Source organism: Tetrao urogallus (genome assembly GCF_951394365.1).
Source record: "Tetrao urogallus genome assembly, chromosome: 12".
Classification (NCBI taxonomy): Eukaryota; Metazoa; Chordata; class Aves; order Galliformes; family Phasianidae; genus Tetrao; species Tetrao urogallus.
In genome coordinates this window covers 3,190,175-3,215,396 of record NC_136825.1, presented here as the reverse complement: position 1 = coordinate 3,215,396, position 25,222 = coordinate 3,190,175, and the positions used below count along the sequence as shown (strand labels likewise).

Below are 25,222 nucleotides of genomic sequence, written 5' to 3'. Positions count from 1 at the left end.
CGGCTCTGAGCAGCAAGTCCTGCTTTGCAGAGTGGCCACAGGCAGCTAGTTTTCAGAGCCATGATTCAAAAATACACTGCTCACGTTTCAAAGAATCCAGAATTTATTTTATACTTCTGTTCTCCACTGAGCATGGAAATTTAAACTACTTGAGGCTAGTATTTAACAAAGAGAAGGTGAAACTGTCTCTTGAAACTGGTCAGCAAACTCAACCTCTCAATGGCAGTAGGGCTGGAATTCAATAATCTTTATGGTCCTTTCCAACCTAAGCCATTTTATGATTCTGCAATTCTGTGATTATTTGAAATTCCCAGTCCAAGTGAAGAGAACTGGAGTTGACAGGATTCTTTTTGTTATTTTTTTATTTTTCCTGAAAACTAGAAAACTGATGAAATATGTTGGCATTCAGGTCTGTGATGTGCAGAGTGAGGATTGCTATCTAAAGTACACATTTTCAAGTGGCCAATTTGTAAGGAGTGACAACTCTGTGATTCTGTGAACTTAAAATAATTATTTTCCTTTTTTGGAGTGGTAAAGCTATTATCTATTCCTGTGTTGAACATGCTTTCTCCATGTTTCCAGAGGCTGCTTTCTTTAATGAATCATTGCTCCAATGGATGCATTGTGCCTAATGTGTTTACTTATGCATTCCTGAGACTTTGCATTTGTCCCAGCAGCCAGCTTGGAAATTGCTGGCTGAGACTCTCACCAATCTTGCAAAAATTCACTTGAAGGAAGTTGTTTGTATTCCCAGTTAGTATCTGTTGTAATCTCTTAGGAGATAATCGCTTTCAGATCAATCAGGATAACAGCATGTTACAAGTAACCATAAACCTATGTATAGAGGAGGGAGAGCAGCATGTTTTCTTCCAAACAGGGGAAGACTGCAGGAGCTTGGCTGCTGTGCCAGGTCATGTGTGACCTGTGTGGAAGTTATGGCATTTCTGACCCAAATTCCAATGTTTTCTCATGAGTGTAATGGTGCCACTCTACAGCATAGACTGCAGGAGTGGATAATTAGTCTTCACTCTCTCTTAATTTGAATAACTTCCTTCTATTGATTCAGAGTTTCAATCTGTTTTCATTAATAGACCTTTGAAGACGGTGAGTGCTTTGTAATAATTCACAGTTATTGTATATGAGCTGATTATTGAGGTATTTAGGTTAATAACAGCAGTATAAAAAACTGCCTGTATGGGAATTCAAGACCACAGCTCCAAATGAGACCTATTCTCAAGCAACAAATCCTAGGCTGCTAGATGGGAAGATCCAGCTCGAGGCACATTTTAGAGTTTGCTTTGTCAGTGTTGACGCAGAGATGACTGCAGAGAAGGGAAGATGATATTTAAGGTCCCTTCCAACCCAAACCATTATGTGATTCTGTGTTTTAGAGAGTCAGAGACCTTCTGTGGAGTTTGTAGGAGCAGGACTAACCACTCATCCAGCTGGTAACTATCCAATAAAGAGCCATGCAGAGGATGCAAATTGCTTCACAGAATAATAGAGTGTCCTAAATTGGAAGAGACCCGTGAGGATCCTTGGGTCCATCCCATGGACTCCACCCTTGGAGCCTTATGTTCAAATGCTTCAATTTGCAAAGGCTGCTTTGGACTCTGACCCAGCCAGGAAAAGAGCTAAAGGAATGAGAACCTAGATGAAGTTAGACAGGATTTCTACAAAGCTAATTTGGTAACTGCAATTTCATCCCTCGAGACAAAGAGAGGAGGCTTCAAATTTGAGGGAGATGTATCCGGAGATGAGGAGACACAACCAACACTTCCGCTATTACATTTCAATAAAGAGTCTGGAAAAGTTCAACTGTAAATGCCATCACTTTTCAGTCACAGTCTGAAACAGCTGGTTAAGTCTGCACAGAACAGTAAATCTGCCCTGCTGCAAACAGCATGTCCTGGCTTTCTTTGGCAGAAGCACTGAGTTAATTGAGACAGAAAGTTTGTAATCACTGTAGGTTCTGCTGAACTGAGGCCCCAGATGAAACACACTGTACAGCATTTATCTCCATTACCTGTCATGAGAAGGATCTTTGCTCTACATACACATGCATACACATAAAACTTGAATATAGGGCTTGCAAGATTCATTGCTCCCCAAAATCTCTGGGCAACTCATTGCTCCTGCACTGACTTTTGACAGTGCTGTGCATCCTCCTTGCAAAATATCTATAGCTGCTCCTGGAGCTATGGGAGGTGGCCTTCAGCCATCAGCTGAAGACTGAAGGACTTTGTGGGATAAGGAAAGCTTTAAATTTTCTTCTCCAAGCTACTGAGTCTTCACCTACTCTCAATGCATAAACTTCAGTTTGCATCAACTCCTTTGACATAAAGAGGAAAAAACAGTACGGTGGAAGCGGCTTTCACTCTAGGTAGGAAAGATGAAGTTCAGAGCACCAGAATGTATGTGGACAGTAAAGGAGTTGGGATTTAACCACGCTAGAAGTGATGATTAAATTAATCCGGCATTCTCCTTTTCTCAGCTCTTTAAGGGATTTATATCAGGAAAGTAACAAAGGAATGCCACAGTCTGCCAATAATGTAATTAAGGAGGCAAGTCTCATCTGAGCTTTCTCATGCCAAAGAACTCGTTGGATGTAAGTTGGGAAAAAAGTTCAAGTCTTCAAAGACAAGATAGAGAGATACTGTGAAAAAGTTATTGAATTTTTAACTGCTTGCTTCCTCCAATCTCCATAACACTCTCAGACCAAAGAAAATGCAAATGATGAAATAATGGAGCTTGTTTGAGAAGACTGAGCAAAACAAAAAGTAATTTAACGGGGCTGGTTACACTCAAGAACAGCTTAATGGCTTTGGAAGACAGGTACACTTGGAAGGGGATCTGGAGCTCATTTCCAGTCAACTGCAAATATTTGTCCCATGCTATGGAAAGGTGCTAAAAGAATGGTCCAGATAAACCAGATGTTCTTTGGTTTGTGCCCTTCTGGAGTTGTCCTGATGATAATTTGGAGAGTCTTGTCTTTTCCTCTCTTTTGCCTGAGGTACAGCATTTTCCCTTGCTCCCTGTTTCAAGGCCTGACACTGGAAACTTCAGCTAAAAAGAGAGATCAGTGAGAAACCTTGACCTTTGTAATGCCTGAACGGTGCTGGGGCTCCAGTGACCCCAAGTGAAGACGAGTCTCACAGCCTAATGCAGGGGCAGCCCCTCACTTTGACACTTGTGTCACACCATTCAGTGTAGACTGGTAAAACATTTGTGATTCCACAGACAAAATCCACCAAAGTCACAGAGTCACCAAAGCACACAGTCCACCAAGGCACTTACGTGCTTAATGGTCTCTAAGATACCTGGAGCACATTCTCCTTCTCCTCCTAATTAGATGCCTATTCACAGAGGGCTTAAGCTGCCATGTCTGGAGCTAGCCTGGATAAAAAATATGATGACTTGCTTGGTAGAAATTATTTCCATTGGAACACGTCCAGAACTGCTGCAGATTGGAAATCTCTGAAAAATGAACCCTAAGGAAGCCAAAACTGTGCTGAGGGGGAAAAACATGAGTTTAAATCTAAACTCAAACTCTGGCAAGCTGCATACCTGCTTTGCAAATATGAAGTAGCCTGCAGCAGAAGGATCTATCATGTACCAAGAGACTGTAGATAAATAGATGTGATGATGTTGTTGCATTACTTTGGGGGAGTGGAGGAGAGCAGACTGGGAGTTATGAGCAAACCAAAAACATGTTGGAGATGGAATTCTATTTTTAAATTTATGTATAATTCCATTATTATATAGCACATGTAATTATATAACATATAACATCTAACTAGAACATTGAGCGAAAACTGAACAAAACATTTCCAGCATATTGAATTCACGTGGTGGATGGCTACAGCAGCTGTCTTGTGAGAGCTGGGAGTGAACTCTCATGGGAGTTAGAGATGTGGCCATCCTCACGCCTTCCAAGTAATGACAGAACCCAGGTCTCTACAGTCAGGTTGTTAGCACTGCTTCTATTCTCTGCCTGGTGCTAATTGGGTGTTTAGAGTTTTTTGCTTTGTGCTTAGCTAACAATTTCCAGATTGTTTTGCTACAGAAATAGAGACACCCACTGCCAAAGTATCCGTGCAATATTCGAAACATTGACTTTGTAAGCGAGATGTCACCATTTCTCATGCTGCTGCTCTCCTTAGTATAAACACCACTCATCTTTCTCTGCTCTCTGTCTCTGCCCTGCCCAAATAGTTTACTGCAGCTGCACTAGAGCAGAGCCTGGAAGCACAGTGAGTGCACGGCACCGGCTGACTGCAGCCGAGGCACAGTGTATCTTCATGTTCCCCCTTTATGTCAGGAATGGGAAACACCATAATAGGCAACATCTGTGGAAAATGCAAGTTGCTGTCATCCTAAAAATGAGCGGCTCACTGGAGGACAATGACTTTCTCATTAAAGAGATTCTATTCAGATGGAAAGTTTTGTGCTGAGATAAAAGATGGAAAATCTGGTCTCTCTCCCCATCTGCTGAGCTATTCGGAAGGAATTCAGCTGGAATACTAAACCTTTCTGTTCAGGTCCATCACTCAGAGACCTCACACAGAGACCAGAGGGGAAGAAACCCCTTCTATTATACTTCTTCCCACACCTTCAAAAAATTAAGCTATCTGACTGCTAAAAAAGTGCCTTGCTTTGCAAGGAAATGATATAAGCCAAGATGCAAGCTATGAGATACCTCCTGTTAATTAGAGGCACGTAGATCAAAACAAGGACACTCTCTGATGTTTCCTGGGTTTTTCCTGCCACACCAAAGCTTGTAGGAGCTTCCTGACTGCCCAGAAGGCTTTTGGAGAAGGCTGATCCCCAGGCATTTGAGGGCATGTATGGGTGGCAGAGAGCAGTTCGTGGAACTTTCTCACAGGAAGGTTTTGCTTTGCAGTGCTAGTTTTTTGTCACTCGATTTCTGACTTTGGGATGGCACCTAATTTTATTCACAGCCCAAGCCAAGAGAGGATTCAAAACATTGCCTATGGAGAGCACAGGGATGGGATGCAGAGTCTGATCTCTGTCCAGGCATCAGGAGCTGGTAGTGAATGAGATCCAGCCCACTTAGCACAGCTGTTGGCCAGGAGAAAGCCTGCAAGTGCCCTCAGACCAGGTGGATGATGGAAACATGTGTGCTGCATTCCAGGCAATCTGCTGAAGGACATGAAAGGGAATGCTCCCAGATAAGTTCAGTCTGCAGTGGTTCAAAACACAGTTGTTCATCTTCAGCCAGCTTTAGATAAGGCCTTTATCAGGAGGTCAAAGGCAAGTGGGATTTTCTATAACTTATTTAACCCTTCTCCTTGGAAGAGAAGATAAGAAAAACTGTCTGCCTTCTCATAGCAAACTCCTTAAGAGCAACGGAATAATACATCAAATGTGACTCTCAGACTCCCAAATCCCTGGATCTCATGTAAGAAATTTGAAAGCAATGTTACCAGCTTCAAGTCTTAGTGTCCCTGTATGGCTGTAGAGCTGCAGCAATGCTCCCTGAGCACAGAGGTTGTGGGGTGATGGAAGCACAGCCTGAGGTGCATGCCACCATTAGCTATTCTGGAGAGATTTGGTGCACCCCCAGAGCTGACATAATAAGACAGAGTTTTTTCAGAGCTCTCGAGTCACTTGCATTGTGGTTGGACATGGAAAATCATTTGCTGCCTTTGTTAAAGTGCTCATTCCCTCTGAGCAGCCACAGTAGGGTACAAGGGAGTTCACCTATGATGGTGTATGGGAAGCTGAGGTTAAAGATTTCCTCTGCAAGCACCACAATGATGTATAAATGACATCTGCCTGGTTCAGTGTTTGCAGGTGCCACTGACAAGCACGCTGTGTATTAAGTTGCTATTTCTGGATGTAGGCAGGGCACTTTTGTAATGGGAAACTATCTGTCTCAGGGTTACAAGCAGGCAAATTTCAGACTTGCAGAGATGCAGCCCCCAAACCAAACTGTCTGGCCTGAGCAAGCCATCAGGGGTCAGTGCAGGGAATCAGACACCTCCAGCCATCAAATAACCCCTGCTTCAGTGTCTCGTGTAAGATCCCTGTTTTCCCAATGGTGCATGTCTCTTAGCTGGGTTTATGTGTGCTCCCCACAATTGCATGGTCCCTGGCTCTGACTTACGCCTTACCGTGGTCCAAGCAAGATATCATGTCCCCCATGGTCTTCCTGATTTGAATCCCTAGAGTGCAGATCTGATGTTTTAAGCAGCCAGGGTTCAGCCTTTCTGCTCCTGGGGACCCCAGCCTAGCTGCTACACAGAGCACAGCACAGGGCTGTGAATTCGTTGTCAAATCCATCCAAACCCACAGAGAGACATTAATGCTCCACATCTTTCATTTCAGGATGCAATCTGTCCTCCTGGAGCATTTTGCTGAGATTTCCAGTCTGTGACTCAGCTGCTGTGGACTAGAACTATGGTTCAGAGTGCTACCCAGGGGGAACTCTTCGGACTCAGCAGAGCTTTCCCCTGGCACACAGCTTTCAGCACACTGCACTGCAGAGGCTGGCAGCCTTCTCCCAGCAAGGTACCTTTCCCCTTCATAATGAATGCCATGTTTGGATTATATGTTTTAAGACTTCCTGCTAATTTAGTTAGTGGGACGTAGTATTCAGGAGAGAGCTTCTCTAATAGCATTCATCTGCTTAATTTATATCTCATACGCAATAAAACTAGTTAAAAGCAGAAACACTTTTTATTGTTCCTTATAGGCCTTTCCAAATGGACTGAGGCCACATAACATTGACCTTTTTGTGAGGACTTTAGGCAAGATGCTTAAGGAGAATCACCTGCCTGTGTTCTGTGTTGCTTTGATCTTGTATTTCATCCTGTGAATTCCTGTGGGACCTCACTGGTAGCACACATCTGGCACAGACACAATGGCCAGCTCTTCCTGCTCACAGAAGGAGCAAAGCCACACTGAAAACCCAGATTTGGTGTTTTCCTGTAGAGCTGGCCCTAAAATAACCCTCTGGATGAGGGGCAGCAGCATCTCCAGTGTTACCTCTCAGGGACATTGTAATCTTCTCACAGCTATGCCCATCCAAACACTTGGGTGTGCACCTGCAGGGGTCTGCAGTCTGGTTTTGAAGGGCATGGGGAGAGGCAGAGCATGCTGAGCTTCCCTTTGCGCAGGACCTGTTAATATCAACAGCCTCGAGCCTGATTAACCGCTAGGAGAGCATTGCCCTGTGCTTTTGGCAGCAGGACTGGTGCAAGGATGGTGAGGAAGCAGCAGGCCTGTAAAATCCACAGATAAAGAACTGCAGCAGCGCCTGGCATGAAGGTATGGTGATTGTGTCATGCTGAAATGAGTCACCCTGTGCTGCCGGAGCTGTGTGCTTTGAGGAAACTCTCTTTGACATAATTGTTCCTTAAAAGTCAGATCTTTCTTCTGGGAAAGGGGAAGTCTCGGCTTGGGCTGACCTGCCTTGCTTTTTGGCTGGACAAAGGCATTTTTCCTGGCTGCACAAACACCCCGTGACTTTTCAGAACCTCCCAGAGAACATTTTTAAAAACCATTATTAATTCATTCCAATCAGGCAGCAGAAGTGATTCCAGAAGAGCCTTTATCCTCCGAGCTGGATAAAACACCAGCCCTTCAACACGCATTCATCTCCCTCAGCTCCTCCTTGCTGTAACATATGATGCTGAAGGTTTCTCAGGTCCTGGGGAGACGCTCAAGTCTTAGTGATGAATGAGGCTATCTCATTTAACATCCTTGGAGACAGCGGGAATTCTGTGTGAGGAACTACACCACAAATCTTGAAGCAGAGATAACTTGGCAATGTATGTGTGTTCCCTGGACAGGTATAAGAATAAATGGTTTTATGATAAATAGCACAGCTGGGCACTCTGGAAACTTGCACTAGTACAAAATGTGCTTTCCGCTGGGCTCACACCCAAGTTTGCACCTTGTCAGTCAGGCTGGTTGGGAGCATAGATTTTCATTTTAACACCTTCACTGAGCTAATTGCTCAGCACTAATATACTACCAAAGCACTGATATACTACCCTATTCACCTTTATACTTATCTCCTTTATTCCAGCTGACAGGACTTGGGAAGAAAGCCTTGCCAGGGACCACCAAGGAGAAAAATTTCCAAAAGCCAAGAAATATATTCTGTCCAACTTTTCCAGCTAAAGCAGTTTTTCTTAATGTTATAAAAAACTGAAATCCCTTGCCCATTTTCCAAGACAGGATGGGGGTAGAAATGTGTGAGGAGTGGAAATGGGGGTGTGAAGAATTCTCTATCAGATGTGAGGGTTGAACATTGAAGCACAAGGCTTCAGCTCAGCCTGCACTGTTTGTAACCCTTGGGATTCTGGCCACAAAGATAGGAAGTTTATTTTCAGCCGATCCTTTACCTATGCCTCAGTTTCCCCAGCTGGTAGTTGAAATAATCCAATCCAGGCATTGTGTGTGGTGCCTTGGGAGGTAAAGATGAAAAGTGTGATGTGTGGAAGACATACATACCACAACACCAGCTTTGATTTTATATGAAGATCATGACTATCTGCTGGAATATGTTCTTTCAAGGAAAATCCACACTTCTTCAGCATACATACATACTGTAATTGACAGACAGTACTTTCTCCTGCCTGAATGGCAAAACTTCATATCAGCCAAAATTAGGGCCAGTAAATGTTGTCTGTAGTAGCTATTAATCTTTAGAATTAGTTGTTCCAAGTCCAGATTGCAAGTCTATGAAATGAACAACAATGAAATTAGGGAGATTTATAGTGAGGAGTTATTTCACACTGGTTTAGGTTTCAGCAAGAGATCAGACAAGTGAAATAGCACAAAGACTAAAATTAAGTAGCAATACTATAAGAAAAAGCCTTGTTTATTCTTCTGACCTAGCTATGTCATTTGTCTCTTCACAACTTGGCAGTCAGAATGCTGGTGGGAGCTCCTGGTTGTGCTCGAAAGGTGCTTTGTCAAGCTGCAGATATTAACATTGCAGGGAACAAGGGAGATTTGTTTTTAAGAAGAATTGGTGGCATCCTGTTGCATGAGACAAAGCCCTCTGAGCGATAACAAATAAAGCCACAAATAGAAGACTGATGGTGCCGATATATTCCTCTGTGGATATACTGAGCATGCCTTTCAGTAACTCAGCACAACTCCTGATTTCAGCTGACGTTTATGTATGTGCTTCTATCTATGCACCAGGTACCCTGCTCTCCTGCTCTTTGGCACCTACCTTTGTCCCTGCCCCGTGCGTGATGCATTCAGCCTGATCCCTTAGGGTTGTCCCTTTGGACACCCAGGCACCTCAGTGTCCATATACGTGTCTCACACCACACAACCAGGCTGGCTGTCCCTCCCATGGTCAGGCATGGGCTGACTCATGGCCCCTTCCTCACTTTCCATGCGGTCATTTCTGAAGCGCCTTCCTTCCCAGTTCCCCACCCGTGCACATGGATTTATTTTTACCCATTGACCGCATCTTCCTCTTCTTCAAAATCATTTGCAGAAAGCTAACGTCAACTTGGTTTAATTAAAGCCTCTGCATGTTTATCATGTCTTTAAGTCATTTCCTTCAAGCAGTCTTCATACGGAGTTCTCACTTTGTCAAAACACGATCCAAAACCACAGCTTGGGGCACAGTGGGAAGCGCACAAAGGGAGAGCTGAGTAGTGGGGAAGTTTGGGTGAGCTGTTTGCTGTGAGCCCACCCCTCCAAGACCTTTATTTCCCCCTGCGGCAGCTGTCATCTGATCCCACGCTTTGGCTTTGAATGGGACTCTCTGAGGATGCCAGATGTTGGGAACAAAGGTCTAAAAATAATCTTTCCAAGTAATCTTCCCATCTATCATTCAAGGAGAGCGTGTGCTTTGTGTGAACATGTGAGCCGAGAACCTGATCTAACTTTGTGGAAAGAAGTTCAACAGCAGCTCCTGGCTTCTGCTTGCAGGCTCCTTTTTTTTCCCCCCTTTCCCTTCCCAGAAGCCGTGCAGCACAGAGCTCTCCAGCCAGCAGCCCTCACGCTCCCTCCCTCTCCTCTCCCTCCCTCCTTGCCAGCACTGAATCGCCCGGATCCTGGGAAGCCGAGCTCCCTACTTGATCTCTCATTGGGAAAATGGATTCCAGGATGCTGTCAGACCTGCATTTCTGCAAAAAGATCTTCGCTGTGGCTTTTTGTGTCTTAGTTCTGCTGGCAGACTCAGGCTGTGCAAGGAATCTCTGGAAACGAGCTCTGCATCTGAAAATGACAGAGAAATACGATGTGAGTAGGCTGCGGTGGGGCGGTTTGGGGGGCTGGGTGTGCTCACCGTGAGATGGAATTTTGCTTTACGTATGTGTTTTAGAATAAGGAGAGTTTGAATCCACACCCCAACTCTTTTATAAAAGGGCTGCATGAAGTTTCCCAAGCTGTACGAAACTTTTGCCACCTAGCTGCTGTGATAGGAAACTTGTGCAGCGTGCCGAAAACACATCGGTGCTGCAGTCACTGCTGCTTTTCCTAGAAACATCATAGGGCAGCAAGGGAAGGAATGGGGAATGCAAAATCGATGTGTTTGGGAACAGATTTAGTGCAAAAAGGATAACGTCATTATCTCCAGAAGGGTTCCCTGCCCTGTTCTTCCACTGCTTTTTGGGGTAACTCTGGGGAAATATCTTCAACTGGAGCACTTCAGTGACTGCCCAGTGTGTCAGAGGAGAGCAAGAGCCCTGTGTTATTCACCAGTGGGGGACTGAGCACAACCACCTCTTCCAAATGTGCCATGGAGTGATAGCACTGGAATTGAAACTGGAGCAGCAACAAGTTACTGAGAATAGAGGAGAAAAGTGTGCTGAGTGTCACTGTGCTGTGACTGGGCCAAACAACTGCGAGAGATGGCCATGGAGGAAAGGAGAAAAGAAATAAGATGATTTGCTATCTGACTTTCAGGACCTGTTGCTTAAAAAGGAAAAAAAAAAAGAAAAGAAAAAGTAATTTGAAAATCCAACTTACTCCCTTAAAAGCCAACGCTGACCCAAAGCTCCTGCTACTCGAATGGCATGGGGACATGTCTCAGGCTGTCTGTGTTCTCTCAGTTAATTGCATTTTACAGCCATTGCATGTGCATAAACGGCTCCTTGTGTCACGGGAGGTTCCTCCACCTGCCTTCTGCAGCCACACACAGCAGCTTTGTGTTTTGAGTGGATGTTTTTTGGCCCATTTCATCTGGAGCGATATATCTGGGAATAAGTACCGTTAGTCTGTGTGACTGCTGCCTCAGAAGTGTGACGTACATCATCTGCCCACATTGGGTGACATGAAATATGGCCCTTTCCTCAAAATTTTACAGGAAAATTGTGCTAATGTTTTAAAAGGTACCCCATTATTTTCCAGGCAGAACTTTGTTTCGCTGCAGCCTCCCTTGGGATGGAGTGTCTGCTCTGCAGTTTATTTGGAAAATGATGAAGTGAAAAGCTGCGTTTCATCCAAAATTGCTCATTGGAAAGCATATTTATTGTACGTTCCTCTGTCGTATTTCAACGTGAAGCTCAAATTCAGTAGGATCACAATGTCAGTGACCCAGAGAAACAGGACAGGAGCAGAACATGTATTTACATGTTGATCTTCAGATAATGTGCTGTGCAGAGGCACACAGCCCGCTCCCCTGAGGATATATCCTCCTCTTGCAATCCGTGCTTCTTCAAAGGGCTGTTTTTTCTGGCAGCCATGAATCCAGGTGCTACTGATCTGGCAAGCTTGCTAGAATGGCTCATATTGACAAAAACGTTTTATCTAGGGAAAACAGCAAATGCCTTTCTGTTTCCTTCTCCTCTTTTGTAAGGAGGAAGGCTGCCCTCCCTCCATCCTTCTCTTTGCAAGAGGCTTTTTTGGCAGCCCCCGTGCATCAGAGAGAGGCTTTCTTTTCTACCAAATGCTCTCTGTTCCCTACAGTTAGGACAGCAGAGGCTGCGGGTGAAACAGCTGATAGTGAGTCAGTGTAGGGGAATAACAAATGGAGACACCCAGAGGGAGATGGGCAAGGGCTGAAAGGGAGAAAGGGGGAGGTGAGAGGAAGTGGTGTTTGAATCCACATGGTTTAGAGGGCATGGTGGTGATGGGTTAGTAGTTGAGCTTGATGACCTTAGTTGTTTTTTCCAACCTTAATAATTCTGATTCCATGAAAACATCCAAGTCCACAGCAGAAGGAATGTGTTCACTGAACCAGTGGCTGCAGAACAACGAGCAGGTGTTGTGGTCAGGAACTGCCTTGGAGTTGTTTGTTGTGGGCTCTGAGGAAGGGTTTACTTGGTGACAAGGAGTTGGGTGGGAATGGAGACAGGGGAAAGAGAGGGAATGCAGTGAGAAGGAAAAATGGCAGTCAGAGTGCGATGGAGGAGTTGGGCTTCCAGCTTTTAGCAAACTTGTCTATTTTACAGCCAGAGAGACCTCACTAAGCACAGTGATTTGCAGCTGGGGTTCTGCAACTCCCTGCACAGTCGGGGGAATGCTCCTGGAAGGCAGAGAAGGGAACTAGCTGGGAATGGGCTTTACTTTGTTATCAAGACACCCACATGTCTATTGGGAAAACCTGGGACAGTCTTGAATTTATTCCAGTGTCAGCTACATCAAACATTTTAGGAAAAAATCCCCCTTTACAAGCCTTCTTGTACAGATTTCCAGTAATGAAAGATTCCTTGCAGCTGCTGTAACGTTCCTCCAGCAATTTACTTTCCCTCCAGCTAGCCATCATACATCTGCATGGAGATAGGCTCTTTGTCTACCAGCTTAGCTTACTTATCATGTGCCTAGGAGTAACGTGTGAGCAGAGAACTTGGCTTTGACACAAGCCCAGCACCGAGTTTCAGGTGCACATAACAGAAGAGATGTGGGATTTTTTGGAGGCAGGCTGCATCTCACAGTCACTATTAAAAATACAGGTTGAAAGTGAGTGGTTGCATTCAGATTTTTCCTGATCGTGTATGCTGACTTCCAGCATTCTTAGCTGAACCCTGAACTTTCATCCTTACCTTCTGTCTGTACAGCTCTAATGCAGATCTTCCCATAAAAATGATTTAATGGGAAGCATTAATGGGGAACACCATAGGAAACAATTTGCCTCCTGAATGGAAAAATATTCCTTAAGGGAGAAATTTTGACAGTTGTCACAATCTGTAAAAATGATAAATCCAAGCTGTGCTCCAAGCAAACCCAAGGTCTTAGGAGAGCTTTTAAAAGAGACCTTGCAGCCCCTACCTGGAGCCTTCTGCAGCCAGCTGTTTTGTGAATGAGGGAATCCTGTTTCCCACTGAGAGTTCAGCAGGCATAAACTGATGGCAATAGTTTCATTAGACCAAGTCCACAAAAATAATTTATTGGCCATGAGTTTTAGAAAGAGAGGGATTAAGAGCAGTAGCACATCAGAGGAAATGGGCAACAAGGTCAGAAGTGCGGAGGAATTTGGCTGAAACTTTTGCATTGTTCCTCAATGGAAATCTCATTCATTAAGCTGACTATTCATTGTGATTTTGGCTTCTTGGTTTCTGAATCATTTGTAAAGCCACTGCCATAACGCTGGGTTTTTTCCTTCCGTGTATCCATTATTTACCAGTTTTATTTCGATAGCTGCCTCTGAGCCTGCAGCTGACATTTCAGTAATAGAGTGGTAAGCTGTGACCTTTTGGGATGCATGCTCCCTCAGACAAGGAGATCTATGAAATGTTTGGAACTGCATAGATTTACTGTTAAATGCTATCTTAATATCCTTTGGGGGCAATTTCTTGTTCACTGTGTGTAAGCAATGAAGGCAGAAACAGAAGGAAAAAAATGTATTGGCAATGGGAGCTGGCTGATAGTGGGCACGGGGCAGGAGGCTGTGGTTTATGGAAACATAAATAGCAGTTATGTCTCTCACGTGCAGACTCGCACACATAACCAGGTATAGATGTAACCAGGATATGGATTTTCCTTCTGTACACCTTCTTCCATAAATTAAAACTTTTGTTCGTCCTGACTGCTCTGTACTTGTGCATTTCCTGCCTCAGTCACTGCAAAGCAGGCAGCTGAGAAATGTGCTGCTCTCCATTTCTCCCTAGCTGTCACTCAAAGAAATGGGATCAGCTCTGATGGAAAAGCAACCACGTTAGTGATGCCATTATGTCCTACATACGATACGTGGCAGAGCACGGCAGTAAAACTTCTCCCATTGTTAGCAGAAATAATATGCGTTGTTAGTTCTTTTGGTGCTCAGCTGGGCCAGCAGTCTGTCCCTGGGGCAGTGGCCCCCTTTAGAGATCCATCAGGGAATGCAGAAGTTTTGCAAGCAATCCTATGAGATGTGAGAGATGTGAATGACAGTCGATGTTTATTCCTCCGAGCTCTACGCCATACTGGATGTATTCAACCTACCAAGGGAGTGTTCAGCCTGTGGATGTGGGATGAGTGCAGGCTGCCTCCTGGGGCCTCTCCCAGGACATATTTTTGGGCAGTACATGTGGTGACATGCTGTTTTGCAGAGACACACATGCTCCACAGAAGCCGTGTGGAGCTTTTGGCAGTTGGAATGCAGAATAGCTAAAGGAAGATATTAGTCTCATCAGATGTATCCACAGCCTGGTGTTGAAATTTTCTGGAGACTCCCTCGAGGACAGTTGCACCACATCGTTTCTTGGAATAACAGCCCCAATGGTTTGTCACTGATTTTGAAACACAAGGGTGGTGGGGCCCAGTACTTACAGAGCTCTTCACCCAGTGAGCAGGTGGCAGCTCTGCGTTCTTCCTTTTGCTCTGTTAAAAGGGCAAATCCAGAACTTGTCTTTTGATTTGACTAGAGCTTGTTAATGTGTGTTAATAGATCTGATTTTTGCCCTTTATGAGCACTGTGTGATGCTCTGGAGAGCTAAGCTCAAGCTCAGCAGTTTAACCAAGGGTGAGAAAGGAACAGGCTTGGCTGATTCAGCTCTGAAAGGGGAGCTGGCTTCTTGCTGAATGCCACCGGCACGGATAATATCTGAATGCTGCCTCTTACAAATGTTCCTGGTAAAATCCTGTGCCTGTTAATCCTCTTTACATCTCCCTGTCCTTTCTGTGTGCAGTGAGCAGTGGGGCTCCTCTCTGCTGTAGCTCAGCACAGCCTCATTTGCTTTGTGATGAACTGCCATCGCCCCCACAGATCTCACCCACATCACCTCTGGTTTTAAGAATGGTTTCCAATTTACCAACTCGAGACCCCACAGAGGACAGGCCTGAAAGGCTTTGAACCTCTCCCTTCCATGTTCTGGTCCAGAAGGATGGGATCAGGGGAAAAGGAGCCTATCTGGGAGACAGGCACTACCTGACCATTAGCTCCAGGTCACTCTGGGGATGTAATCTCATAACGAGGCATAACAATGTCATCATTTCAACTGCTTTACCAGAGGAGCATTTTGGGATGCTTGTCACGATGATATGCCCACTTTTAAGGATTTTTACCTCCTCGTTGCCATTGCAGTCACCTTAGTTACTAATGAACTCCACACAGCAGTCTGATGGCTTGGTGTTTCCAAAGAAATGTGCTAATGTGGTCACATATGTCTGTTTCCAGCTCACTGAAGTCAGGACTGGGGAAACAGAACAGTTACTTTTCCTGCCTAGAAAGTACCTGAGACCAACACTGAAAATCCTTCTGTTTCAACTGATGGGATGTTTGGTATCCGCCTTATGCCAAACCTTTGTTTCCTTTTCTTTTCTTTGCAAGGATTATGAGTACCCTCTTCATTCTCACAGTGCCCACTACCAGAAGAACGACCGCTGCCCACCGCCTCCCCAGACCTTGCCAGACAGAGCCTGCGAGGTGCCCAGCTGCCGCTCCGACTCCGAGTGCGAGAGGCACAAGCGCTGCTGCTACAACGGCTGCATCTACGCCTGCCTGGAGTCTGTGCAGCCCCCACCAGGTACTGACAGTCAGGTGTGGTAGAGAGAAACGTGTACAAATTCTGGTGGGCATCCCCAAGCGTCACAGGTTGCCGGTTTGAAGCATCCTTTGAGTGGGAGTCAAGGATAAAACTTCGGTTCCGCACTTCTGATTTCTTGGAGGTGAATTTGAGGTGACTGTTGAATCCAAAATGAGCTAAGATCAACCAGCTGATGCTGCACAATGTCCACCAGTGCAAATGAAGCCGGTTATTTTCCTGGGATTATATATTCAAAAATTTTTAAAAGTACAATCTCAACCTGAGTTAGTGCTCACAGGAGCCAGGCAACCAACTCGTCTGTTCCACGCAGTGGGGATGGAGGATCCATTCAGATCTGTCCTTCAGGATACCAGCAGCTTCATCACTGCCAGTTGTAGAATATCTGTGATTTTTTTCCATAGCAGTGTGCCTGCCTCAACATTGTGGTTTCTTGTTTCTTTTACAGTTTTGGACTGGTTGGTTCAGCCCAAACCTCGCTGGCTGGGAGGAAACGGGTGGCTTTTGGATGGCCCAGAGGAAGTCTTACAAGGTACAGTACATTTCACTGTCTTCTCCGTGAGATGAGTGATTATGCAAAAGGCAGTAAATAATGTATTTGTCATACAGCTTGCCAGTGTTGTTGACATGGTGGGGCTGCTGATATTTGTCTAGGGTTTCTGTTCATATAACACTGTGTTGTGCAGGGAAATAGTTTCTTGTGTAGTAAATCAGTTGCTTTTTATGGGTTTGGCCGGAAATCCTGTGCTAGGAGAGCCTGATCAGATCTGCCCTTCCAAAACCAAGTGCAGCACACAGGGGAGACCTTGGAGGCAGCAGAGCACTAGGTGTACTCCTGGGAATGGGATTTTTATCCATTCTTGAAATAAGTAGAATTATATATATCCTTTTTTTTTTAGAAAAAGCTTTTTTGGTATACACAGTATTTTCCACCAGCTGCCTGATGAACTGTGGGCAGACATAGGTTAGGAGATGCCATAGCCTGCAGTGGCCTCCTCACACTGCTGCCCTGGGATGGGTGCTCAACCCCAGCTCTTGTGTCAAGGGAATGCATTAAATAAGAGCCTTGGCAAAGTGCTGCAGAGCTGAGTGAGGCTGACATTGCTGGGAGCATCAATGCTTGGGGACTGCTAATGAGATTGGGCTTCTCAGTTAGTTCCATAGAGAAAGGACTTCTTTTAATTACGCTTTTCAAATATGAAACATATTTCAAAAGGAAGCAATGAGACAGTACGGAGGCAGGAAATTTACTTCCGTGAAGCATCTTGAAATGTATTGGATGCCTGAAGTTCTCAATTTCATGATGGAAAGTCTGTTCCAGCTTTTGATCAGCTTTAGTCAGACTTGGGTAGTGCCAGTAAATTACCCTCTTTGGTCCTACACAGATGCTATCAGACTCACTGAACCTTGATTCTCATCCATTATGGAAACACCCAGTTCTTCAAGAGAAAGTTCTGCCTCCAGCTGGTTGGAGTTGCACTTCTAGAAATAAGATTAAATGGGTCCCTCCTCATCCATCCCTGTCACGCTTGCATTATTTATTCTTATTTTGTCACCTTATCTCAGCTTACTCCCTTACAAGGGAGTAATTGGTGAAGTAAGACCCATCAGTCATGGCATGGGAATTACAGCAGAGGTTCTTAAAATTAAAACTCTTGTCAAATGAAAGGGTGGAGTGTCCTGGCATAGCCTGTACACTTCATGTATGCAGATACAGCCTGTGAGACCTGCTTTACTTTCTTATTCTGCTCCACACTTGCTGGATATCCAGAGTCAAGGTGCTGGAGGCCTCTGTAGGCAACAAGGGGTGGTGCTGCTGTACTCTACAATGAGTCACATCTGAGGTTCAGATTCTTCAGTACCGTACTGGGTGTGGAGCAAAGAACAAAGCAGCAAACTGCCAGCTTCCTGCTTGTATTTCCCCAAATTCCTCACCCAGCCCAAAACACTGGAACAGAGGTATGGCTGCTTGGAGGCAAGAGCAGCATGGTGAGAGCACCCACGAGAGACCACCAGTAGTGGTTTATTTCCACTGCTGTCCAGCACAGAGCCCACACAACAGGCTGTGGGTAGGGTGGTGTTACCAACAGTTGGGCTGGTCTGCACTCCCCATGTTGAGTTGGACACATCAAGTTTTGTGTAAGGTGTGAACTTGATCTTCCACTGTGCCAGATGTCTTTGGAGGTGTTAGATCTGTGGTAGCCTTGCTTGGGAAGTAGTCTGAAGCAGTCTGGGGAAGCATCCTGTCTGGGAGGAGGCACAGAAGAAAGTGGCTGTGCTGTCCTGTTTTGTTTACCTGTGGGTGATAAAGCCACAGTTTATGACCTTCAGGCTTCTTTTGCAGCCGAGGCCTGCAGCACCACTGAGGATGGCGATGAGCCTCTGCATTGCCCCACGGGGTATGAGTGCCATATCATCAACCCTGGCAACACAGCTGAAGGAATCCCTAACAGGGGCCAGTGCATCAAGCTCCGTGGAAATCCAGGTCAGTTGACTGGAAACCTTCCTTCCTTTCTTCTTCTGTCAAGCAGACACCAGTAAGATGTGGGGTTTGGGCTTTGGTTTTATTATTTCATATCTTTTCCTGTATTAACCTCCCTAATATAATATATAGCTGTGCGGTTCTTAAACATTGGCTACTTCTAGGAGATTAAATAACAATATAAATGGTAAACAAAGAAAAGTCATCTGGAACTTGAACTTCGTAGATCACCAATAGCCAGTTTGAAATTTAAGCAGATTTTCTTTTATTTGTGGAAAGCTGTGATTCCTTGACTCATAGCTGCTGAAAAGGACAGAACGTTACAGTAGCCCACTCAGAGGATGAAGGCTGGCTGGTGTGTTGTCATTATGTACTTTCTTTTTCAGATGGACGCAACCTGAGGCATAAGTATTACAAGGAGTATTTTGGTAAGCAATTGGCATGAAAGCCTCATAGTTATTGCATTGTTTATGGTGAATTTGCTGCTTATGAAATGAAGGTCTGCAAATAGCAAAAAGATATTCTTTAATCTTAAGGCTCCGTGCCTTGGCCAAGAAGGTTTTGTTTTCAGATCTGCATTGCCTTGACTGTGGGACTCTTGGGAACCAGTATTGCCAGCTGTGACACACTGTGGAATAATACAGCCTTCTGCTAGGGGTTCCCACCTAAGGGCTGAGAAACACCCAACCCTACAACCTTTTGTTATCTGAAAGTATATTTTTGGAGCTTTGGTCATGGCTCTGGATTCATTGCAGATAGATACAGAACTCAGTCAAAAACAGTCTTTTTTCCCAAGCAAGTTAGCTTTTTATTTTTAATCTTTATTTTTTTGCTGCAGACTAATCTGCAATCTGACCTTACAGAGTTTTGTTTTACAGGCAGCAATTCCAACAATGTGGTCGGCTATGTGAAAAACCAGCAGAAGCATTTGGGTTAATCAAAAGTATGCCTGGGTAAGTGTGTGTGAGAAAAGGGAGAGCTGGGTGGAAATCGTTGGTGCTTAGTAAGCACTTATTTAAAGAAAAAGTTGCCTGAGGCTGAAATTACCTTTCATCAAAACATCACTGTAAGGACAACACCTTCATCTTTTGCACAGATGCATACCTCAGGCTCTAAGAACAGAGCTGAAACACTTCTGCAGACAAACAGATGGTGCTGTAGAATTATCCCGAGAACCTGAGGCACTGTGGGGAGAGCTCTGCAAAATGTTTGTGGAGAAGTTGATGTCTTTCCCAACTTCTACTCTCCTCCTCTCACTTTTTCTTCTAATTTCACAAGGTGAACCTGATTTTCTTGAGAACCCCTTGCTTTCAAGGCATTTAGAGGATGGGGTGATCTTCAGGGTGAAAAGTGCTGCAAAAATTTGTGAGGCTTAAGACTTCAAACTTTTTATTTAGAGGCTTCTTTTAACATAGGTATGAGTGATACTGCAAGTAAAAGCTTTATTCCAGGTGGATTGTAAGTAAAGTAAGTCTTGCTTATGCAGGTGGATGACTTAAAGGAGTAACTTTATGTGCATGAACAGTTGTCCTCAACAGTGTGACCAGTTCAGGCAAATGAACTCGTGTCTGAACAGACCAAAGCTGGCTGAAAGTGCTCCATTGCGTTTTATCAGCCTTTGAATTGGGCAAGACTGAAAATATTTATTATAGCAAAGATTCTGTTCCAGGTTGGTATTCTTAACACTGTTAGCTTCACTTTAAAACTAAGTTAAGTTTAATGGCAGTTATGAAAACAAAGCAGCTAATTGTGTCTTTCTTGTACCTACGTCAGGATGACTATTAAGATTCCTTGGCTACGTAAGGACAAGTTCTATACAAACACCCTCATAAGGATAAATATTTTAATTCCTTTATTGTTGTTTGAATTTTCACCCAGCTGGACCACTCTATTAAGCAGCTTTCAAGGAATGATTTACTCAACAGTTACGTTTTGGAAGAATTCTAGTCCCAAATCTCCATGAGGCCATCTCCAGCATTACCCTGATCCCCACCCATCAATGATAAAGACTTTGAATTTTCAAGAAACAGGATGAGTCCGGATTTTAAGCCTGTCAGCATGGGGAGGAATGTGATCCCTGAAAGAAACCACACCGTTTATGAGCTGCCTTTCCACTGAAGAAATGTAAATACCACAGAGGGAACACCTGCAAACCACAGTGCCCTTGTCAGGCTGCTGTCACACAGCCTGCTCTCTATGTGTGTCTTAGGTGAACAATTCGGATTTCACTGTCAACACAACTGAATAGAATAAAAATATTAAGTAACATGACAAAGTCAAGATGAAGACTAAAGGAGCTCTCTACATCAGCTCCAATCCCTGCCTATCTCAGACAACTACTTTACGTGAGTCTTCTCACAAGCATCAAGAAACCAGATTTCCTCTTAAATCTTAAGGATGTGGGGAGGCAGGAGAAAAACAGGTTTTTAAAATATTTTTTTTAACTGACTTTCCTTAAGCTTCTCAGTCTGGTGAATTGTAGGCTGTGAGCTAATGAATAGATTTCTTTCTGCAATATCTAAGCTGTTAGAGACACGTGCCAACCTTTTAAAGTTGTTTTAGCCACCTGAGTTAATACTCCCAAATAACGTGTCTGTCCTTTTGTACCTGCAAAACCTCAGCAGTGGGGCTGAAGTCTGGATTATTTGTGCACATCTTAGAAAAGCAAAATCAGGATAAATACGTGCATTCAGAAGGATTGTCTGGCAGATGGGCTGCTGCTCTCTGGATGTCCTGTACCTTTAGTCAAATCCATGAGTCCTTAGGGTCATGTTATTTGTGTTTTGGCCTTACAGCTTTTTATAGCTGTTTAGCACTGTGAAGTGGAAAACACATTTTCTGTGAATGTTTTCCATTTCTACTATACTCCTAAAGGGATCATAGCATTTAATTCTGACAAATCAGTCAAAATTGCTAGGCAAAGGAAGGTATTTTGGCTCCCTTGCTTAGTACACGTCCCCATCTGCATGCATAAAATTAGCATTTGGGTATGCAGAATAGTAGCAGTGTTTATAAATACCCAATTCACAAATACAAAGTGCTTGCTTCCTCCCACAAACTGTGAGATTTTTTCCATTCACAGAATGGCTTAAGCTAAAGCTCAGATGCTCATAAAACACTTGGTACTCTGCATATGACATTTGCAGCTGGAGAGATGAAAGTTTCCAAACTGCTCTCCGTTTCCTTTTGTAAACAGACGTGTTCCTCAGGTTTTTTTGGAGCAAAAGAACAGATGAAAGGCTCCACACTTTCCTAAATCTTTTCATTTGTTGAATTGCTTTCCACTCTCCATTCCTTTGCTCCAAGCTCTAGCTATTAAATGCAACGCCACATTGAGACAGATCTACTTCTATAATTTGATCCAAGAATACACTTGATTTTAGTGGATGCATTCACTGCAATGGCTGTTATTTTGTAGCAGGAGAAAGCGGATACCTGACAACTTTGCTGGATGAGTTGGTAAAGATATTTTTCCAATTGCAAAGTGTTCCTGATGAATTTCTGTTTACTGGATGTTATCAAAGACGTCTCCCTTCCTCGTGGTGCTATTGTGTTTGCTTCTTCAAGTTAATTCTTTTTAAGTTATCAGCTATCAGACCTGGCAACAGAAGCTCCAGAAGCAGCTTGTATAAATGCTGTGTTTTCGACAGCGCTGTCCATCGAGTTGGAAGGGAAGCACACACCAAATGATTGTCTTCATCTACTCTTCTCTCCAAAGACAAATGGCTTAGCAGCAGTTTCACGAAGCTCAGTAGGAAATAGCGAATGTAGGTTGTTTTCCTTGTCCCCATGTACACCTTGAAGCATGTTTGGTGCTATGATCAACTTCACAAGTATCACTGCAGGCAATGCCTGCAGTCCGTTGGATCCTCACGCATCACTGCTGCCATTGCTGGAGCTGCTCTGCCCCGTGGGAGCTGAGGACCAGCAGCAGAGCCGGGTGGACCCTTCCCCATACATGCGTCCTATGCTTGATGGGTGCAGGTTCTGCCACTTCGGTGCTCAATAAAAACGTGACCAGGATATTTTCCAGCTCTGCCTAGTTTTGGTTCTGTGTTCTTGACAGGTGCTTTGCTTTAAATTCTGAAAAGAAAGAACAAAGTTTAAGGAAGCTGAGGAAACACAGGAAGACAGTTTTCTCCAAGGGAAGGGATGTGTCAGATCCAAAAATACATCCACCACCACCAGTGTCCTCTTCTGGAGGGACCACCTCTGTGGGGCAGAAGTTCCTAGAATCTTCTTCTGCTCAGGCTGGTGGAAAGTGCTATGAGGAGAGCAGGGCTGATGAGGCAGATAAAAGGTGACCTTTTCAATGGGCTGGGCATTTATCCCAGTGACATCTGTGTCAATTCTGAGATGTCATTCACTGCCAGATGGCCTTGAGCTGTCAGCTCAGGTGCTTTGCACTGCACAGGCAGCTGCTCAGGCAGCTTTGTGGGAGGCCAAGGCTTCCTCTAAGAGTGGAAAAGCAAACGAAATGAGAGGCTGATGCTGGGCTCTGAATGACATTGAAGTGCTAGCAGCACATCCAAAAGCCCAGCAGCTGGAGCCCACAGAAGGATGAACATTGCAACAGATATCTAGCAAGTCAGAGATCTGCAGTAAAACTGCAGAGTGCATCACTAGGTCAATAGTCTGCAGAAGTTGTAAATATGAGAATAACTACAACAAAAATGTTGTGATTTTTACGTGCCTAGTTCAGAATACCATTAAGGATGATGGTGCAGAAGGGGCTTGGCTACTTTCAGGAAGCTGTTCCACAGTTCCATGCAATGTGAAGAAGTCTATAAGGTTGAGACAACATACGGAAGAGTCTTTGGAGCCTTGGCACACATAGCAGGACTTGCTCATGGGGGTTGTTTGCTCTACCATCTCACACTGTGTACTCAAGCTGGACTTTTCTCTGGAGGTGGTGTCAGGTGAGCATCGATTGCCTCTGGCAAACTGTGCAAGAACGAAAGAGGTCGCATACCCCTGCCTTTCATTTCCCTAATGGCAGAGAGTCCTGACAATATGGTTGTGAAGCACTTTGTGTTTTAAAAGTTACTCCATTTTTTTCTAATCACAGAGGAGAGCTCTTTGCTGGACTCACAGGGTACAGCAGGGAAAACCTAAAAGGATTTCAGCATTGTTTAAAGCCCGTTTAAAGACACCTTCTCTTGATGAGTCTACAGAGGTTAAGCCCTATTTCTTCCCATCATTTTCTCCTTGTTGTTAGCTTGTGCAGACAGAGTATCAAGAACCTTATGGGAAAAGCTGTGCAGAAGGAACAAGGCCTTTTGGCATTTTCCGTGCTGGAGGCAGGAATGATGGGGCTCACTGCACCTGGCCAGGGCCACCCCACCAGACAGGTCTCCCAGCTTAAGCAGCAGAGGCTGTGCGAGCAGAAACCAAGAGATTTTAGAAAAATTCCCCTTTCCAGTGACAAAACGAGGGGCAGATCTTGAGTAATAATGAAGCCAGGTTATTATCTGCCCTGCGTCAACAGCATTGGAAAACATGGAAAGGAACCATTGCCTATATCTTAATTTCTTGCTGTTATAACAGGTTGCGAGCTTTCAAGTCAAAAACCCCTCTTCTCTGCCACCCCTCGCTGTGCACAATAGGCTGCACAACACACTGCTCTCTTTTTCTCATCAAAAGAGATTTTTCATTTGAAGGATGTGCCAAGAAGGACCCATGTGGGCAGGTCGTTGTTCCCACAGGCAGCAGTGGTTATTCTGCACAGGGGCATGGGAAAAACTCGACCTGAAAGCAGGATATTTGGACACCTGAGCAGCAGCAAACTCCATCATCCCATGCAGCAGAGTTTCTTTCCCTCAAGGTGGCAGAAGAGGAGCAAAAGTGTGACCAGCCCAGAATATGGAGAGGGAAGCAGGTGAAGGAGACTGAGCCACCCCCATGCTGCAGAGATCCTGCACCCATCCGTAGGGCCTCTGTGAAGGAAGCAGCCCTCTGTGGTACCTAGCCAGCTTTCTGCCTATGCTGCTTTGCTGACAAATCTTCCTCTGGATCAAGCCTCCATGCTGCCAGGCTGGGGTGGGATAGATTTGTTCTCCACAGAGGGACTCACAAGGGGACTGTGCTTGTCTCACACAAGCCAGAGCCCAAAACGCTCCGTTTTGGACAGAAAGCAGCACCCAGAGGTAACTTTTCGAGCTCGCACATAGAATCATAGAATCATAGAATGGCTTGGGTTGGAAGGGATCCTCCAGTTTCCATGGGCAAAGGTTGCCATCAGGTAGTCCAGGGCCCCACCTCCAGGGATGGGGCATCCACAGCTTCTCTAGTAACCTGTGCCTGTGCCTCCCCACCCTCTGAGCGAAACATTTCCTCCTCACAGTAATAAGAAATAATAGGAAAATAGGAAATAATAGAAAAAACTGTAATTGCTATGGTAGTTTTTTTTTCTGTAGTGTGAAAAATGTGTTAGTCCAGAATGAAGAAAAACAGCTTGTATCAGTATTGCTTTCTTTTCATTATAGTCTTGATTCAGTTTAGTCCTGGCCAGCAGTTGGACTCCATGATCCTTGGGGTCCCCTCCAGCATGGGATATTCTACAGTCCTGTGTCACCTGTCTGCCTGACTTCAGTGCTTAGCACCCAGTGGGTGCCCCAGTGTTCACTGGGCTGAGGCATGTTGGCCTCTGTACCCTACATACACTCAGGATTTTGTTCTTCTCTGGGTTGTTTATTCAGTACTGAGCTACGTGTGTCTCCACAAGCAGCAGCTCTGTGCCAAGAGGAGGAAGTTATAGGAGGAAACCAGCAACAAGAGCCTGTTGCTCAATTAGCTGCGTTGTCAGCAGCGCTTGGCTTACAAAAGCCGCACTTGGGAT

At 44.7% G+C, this 25,222-nt stretch overlaps 1 protein-coding gene across 1 annotated transcript; it reads left to right on the top strand.

The window, feature by feature from the left end:
* Positions 1-10,092: 10,092 nt before the first annotated feature.
* Positions 10,093-19,321, top strand: WFDC1 (WAP four-disulfide core domain 1; the record flags this gene model as incomplete). The annotated part of the gene is made up of 6 exons (XM_079541551.1): positions 10,093-10,239; positions 15,689-15,884; positions 16,351-16,434; positions 18,247-18,387; positions 18,771-18,812; positions 19,263-19,321. 6 exons carry the CDS (start codon positions 10,093-10,095, stop codon positions 19,319-19,321), a joined length of 669 nt encoding a protein of 222 aa, XP_079397677.1.
* Between the last annotated feature and the right edge of the window lie 5,901 nt (positions 19,322-25,222).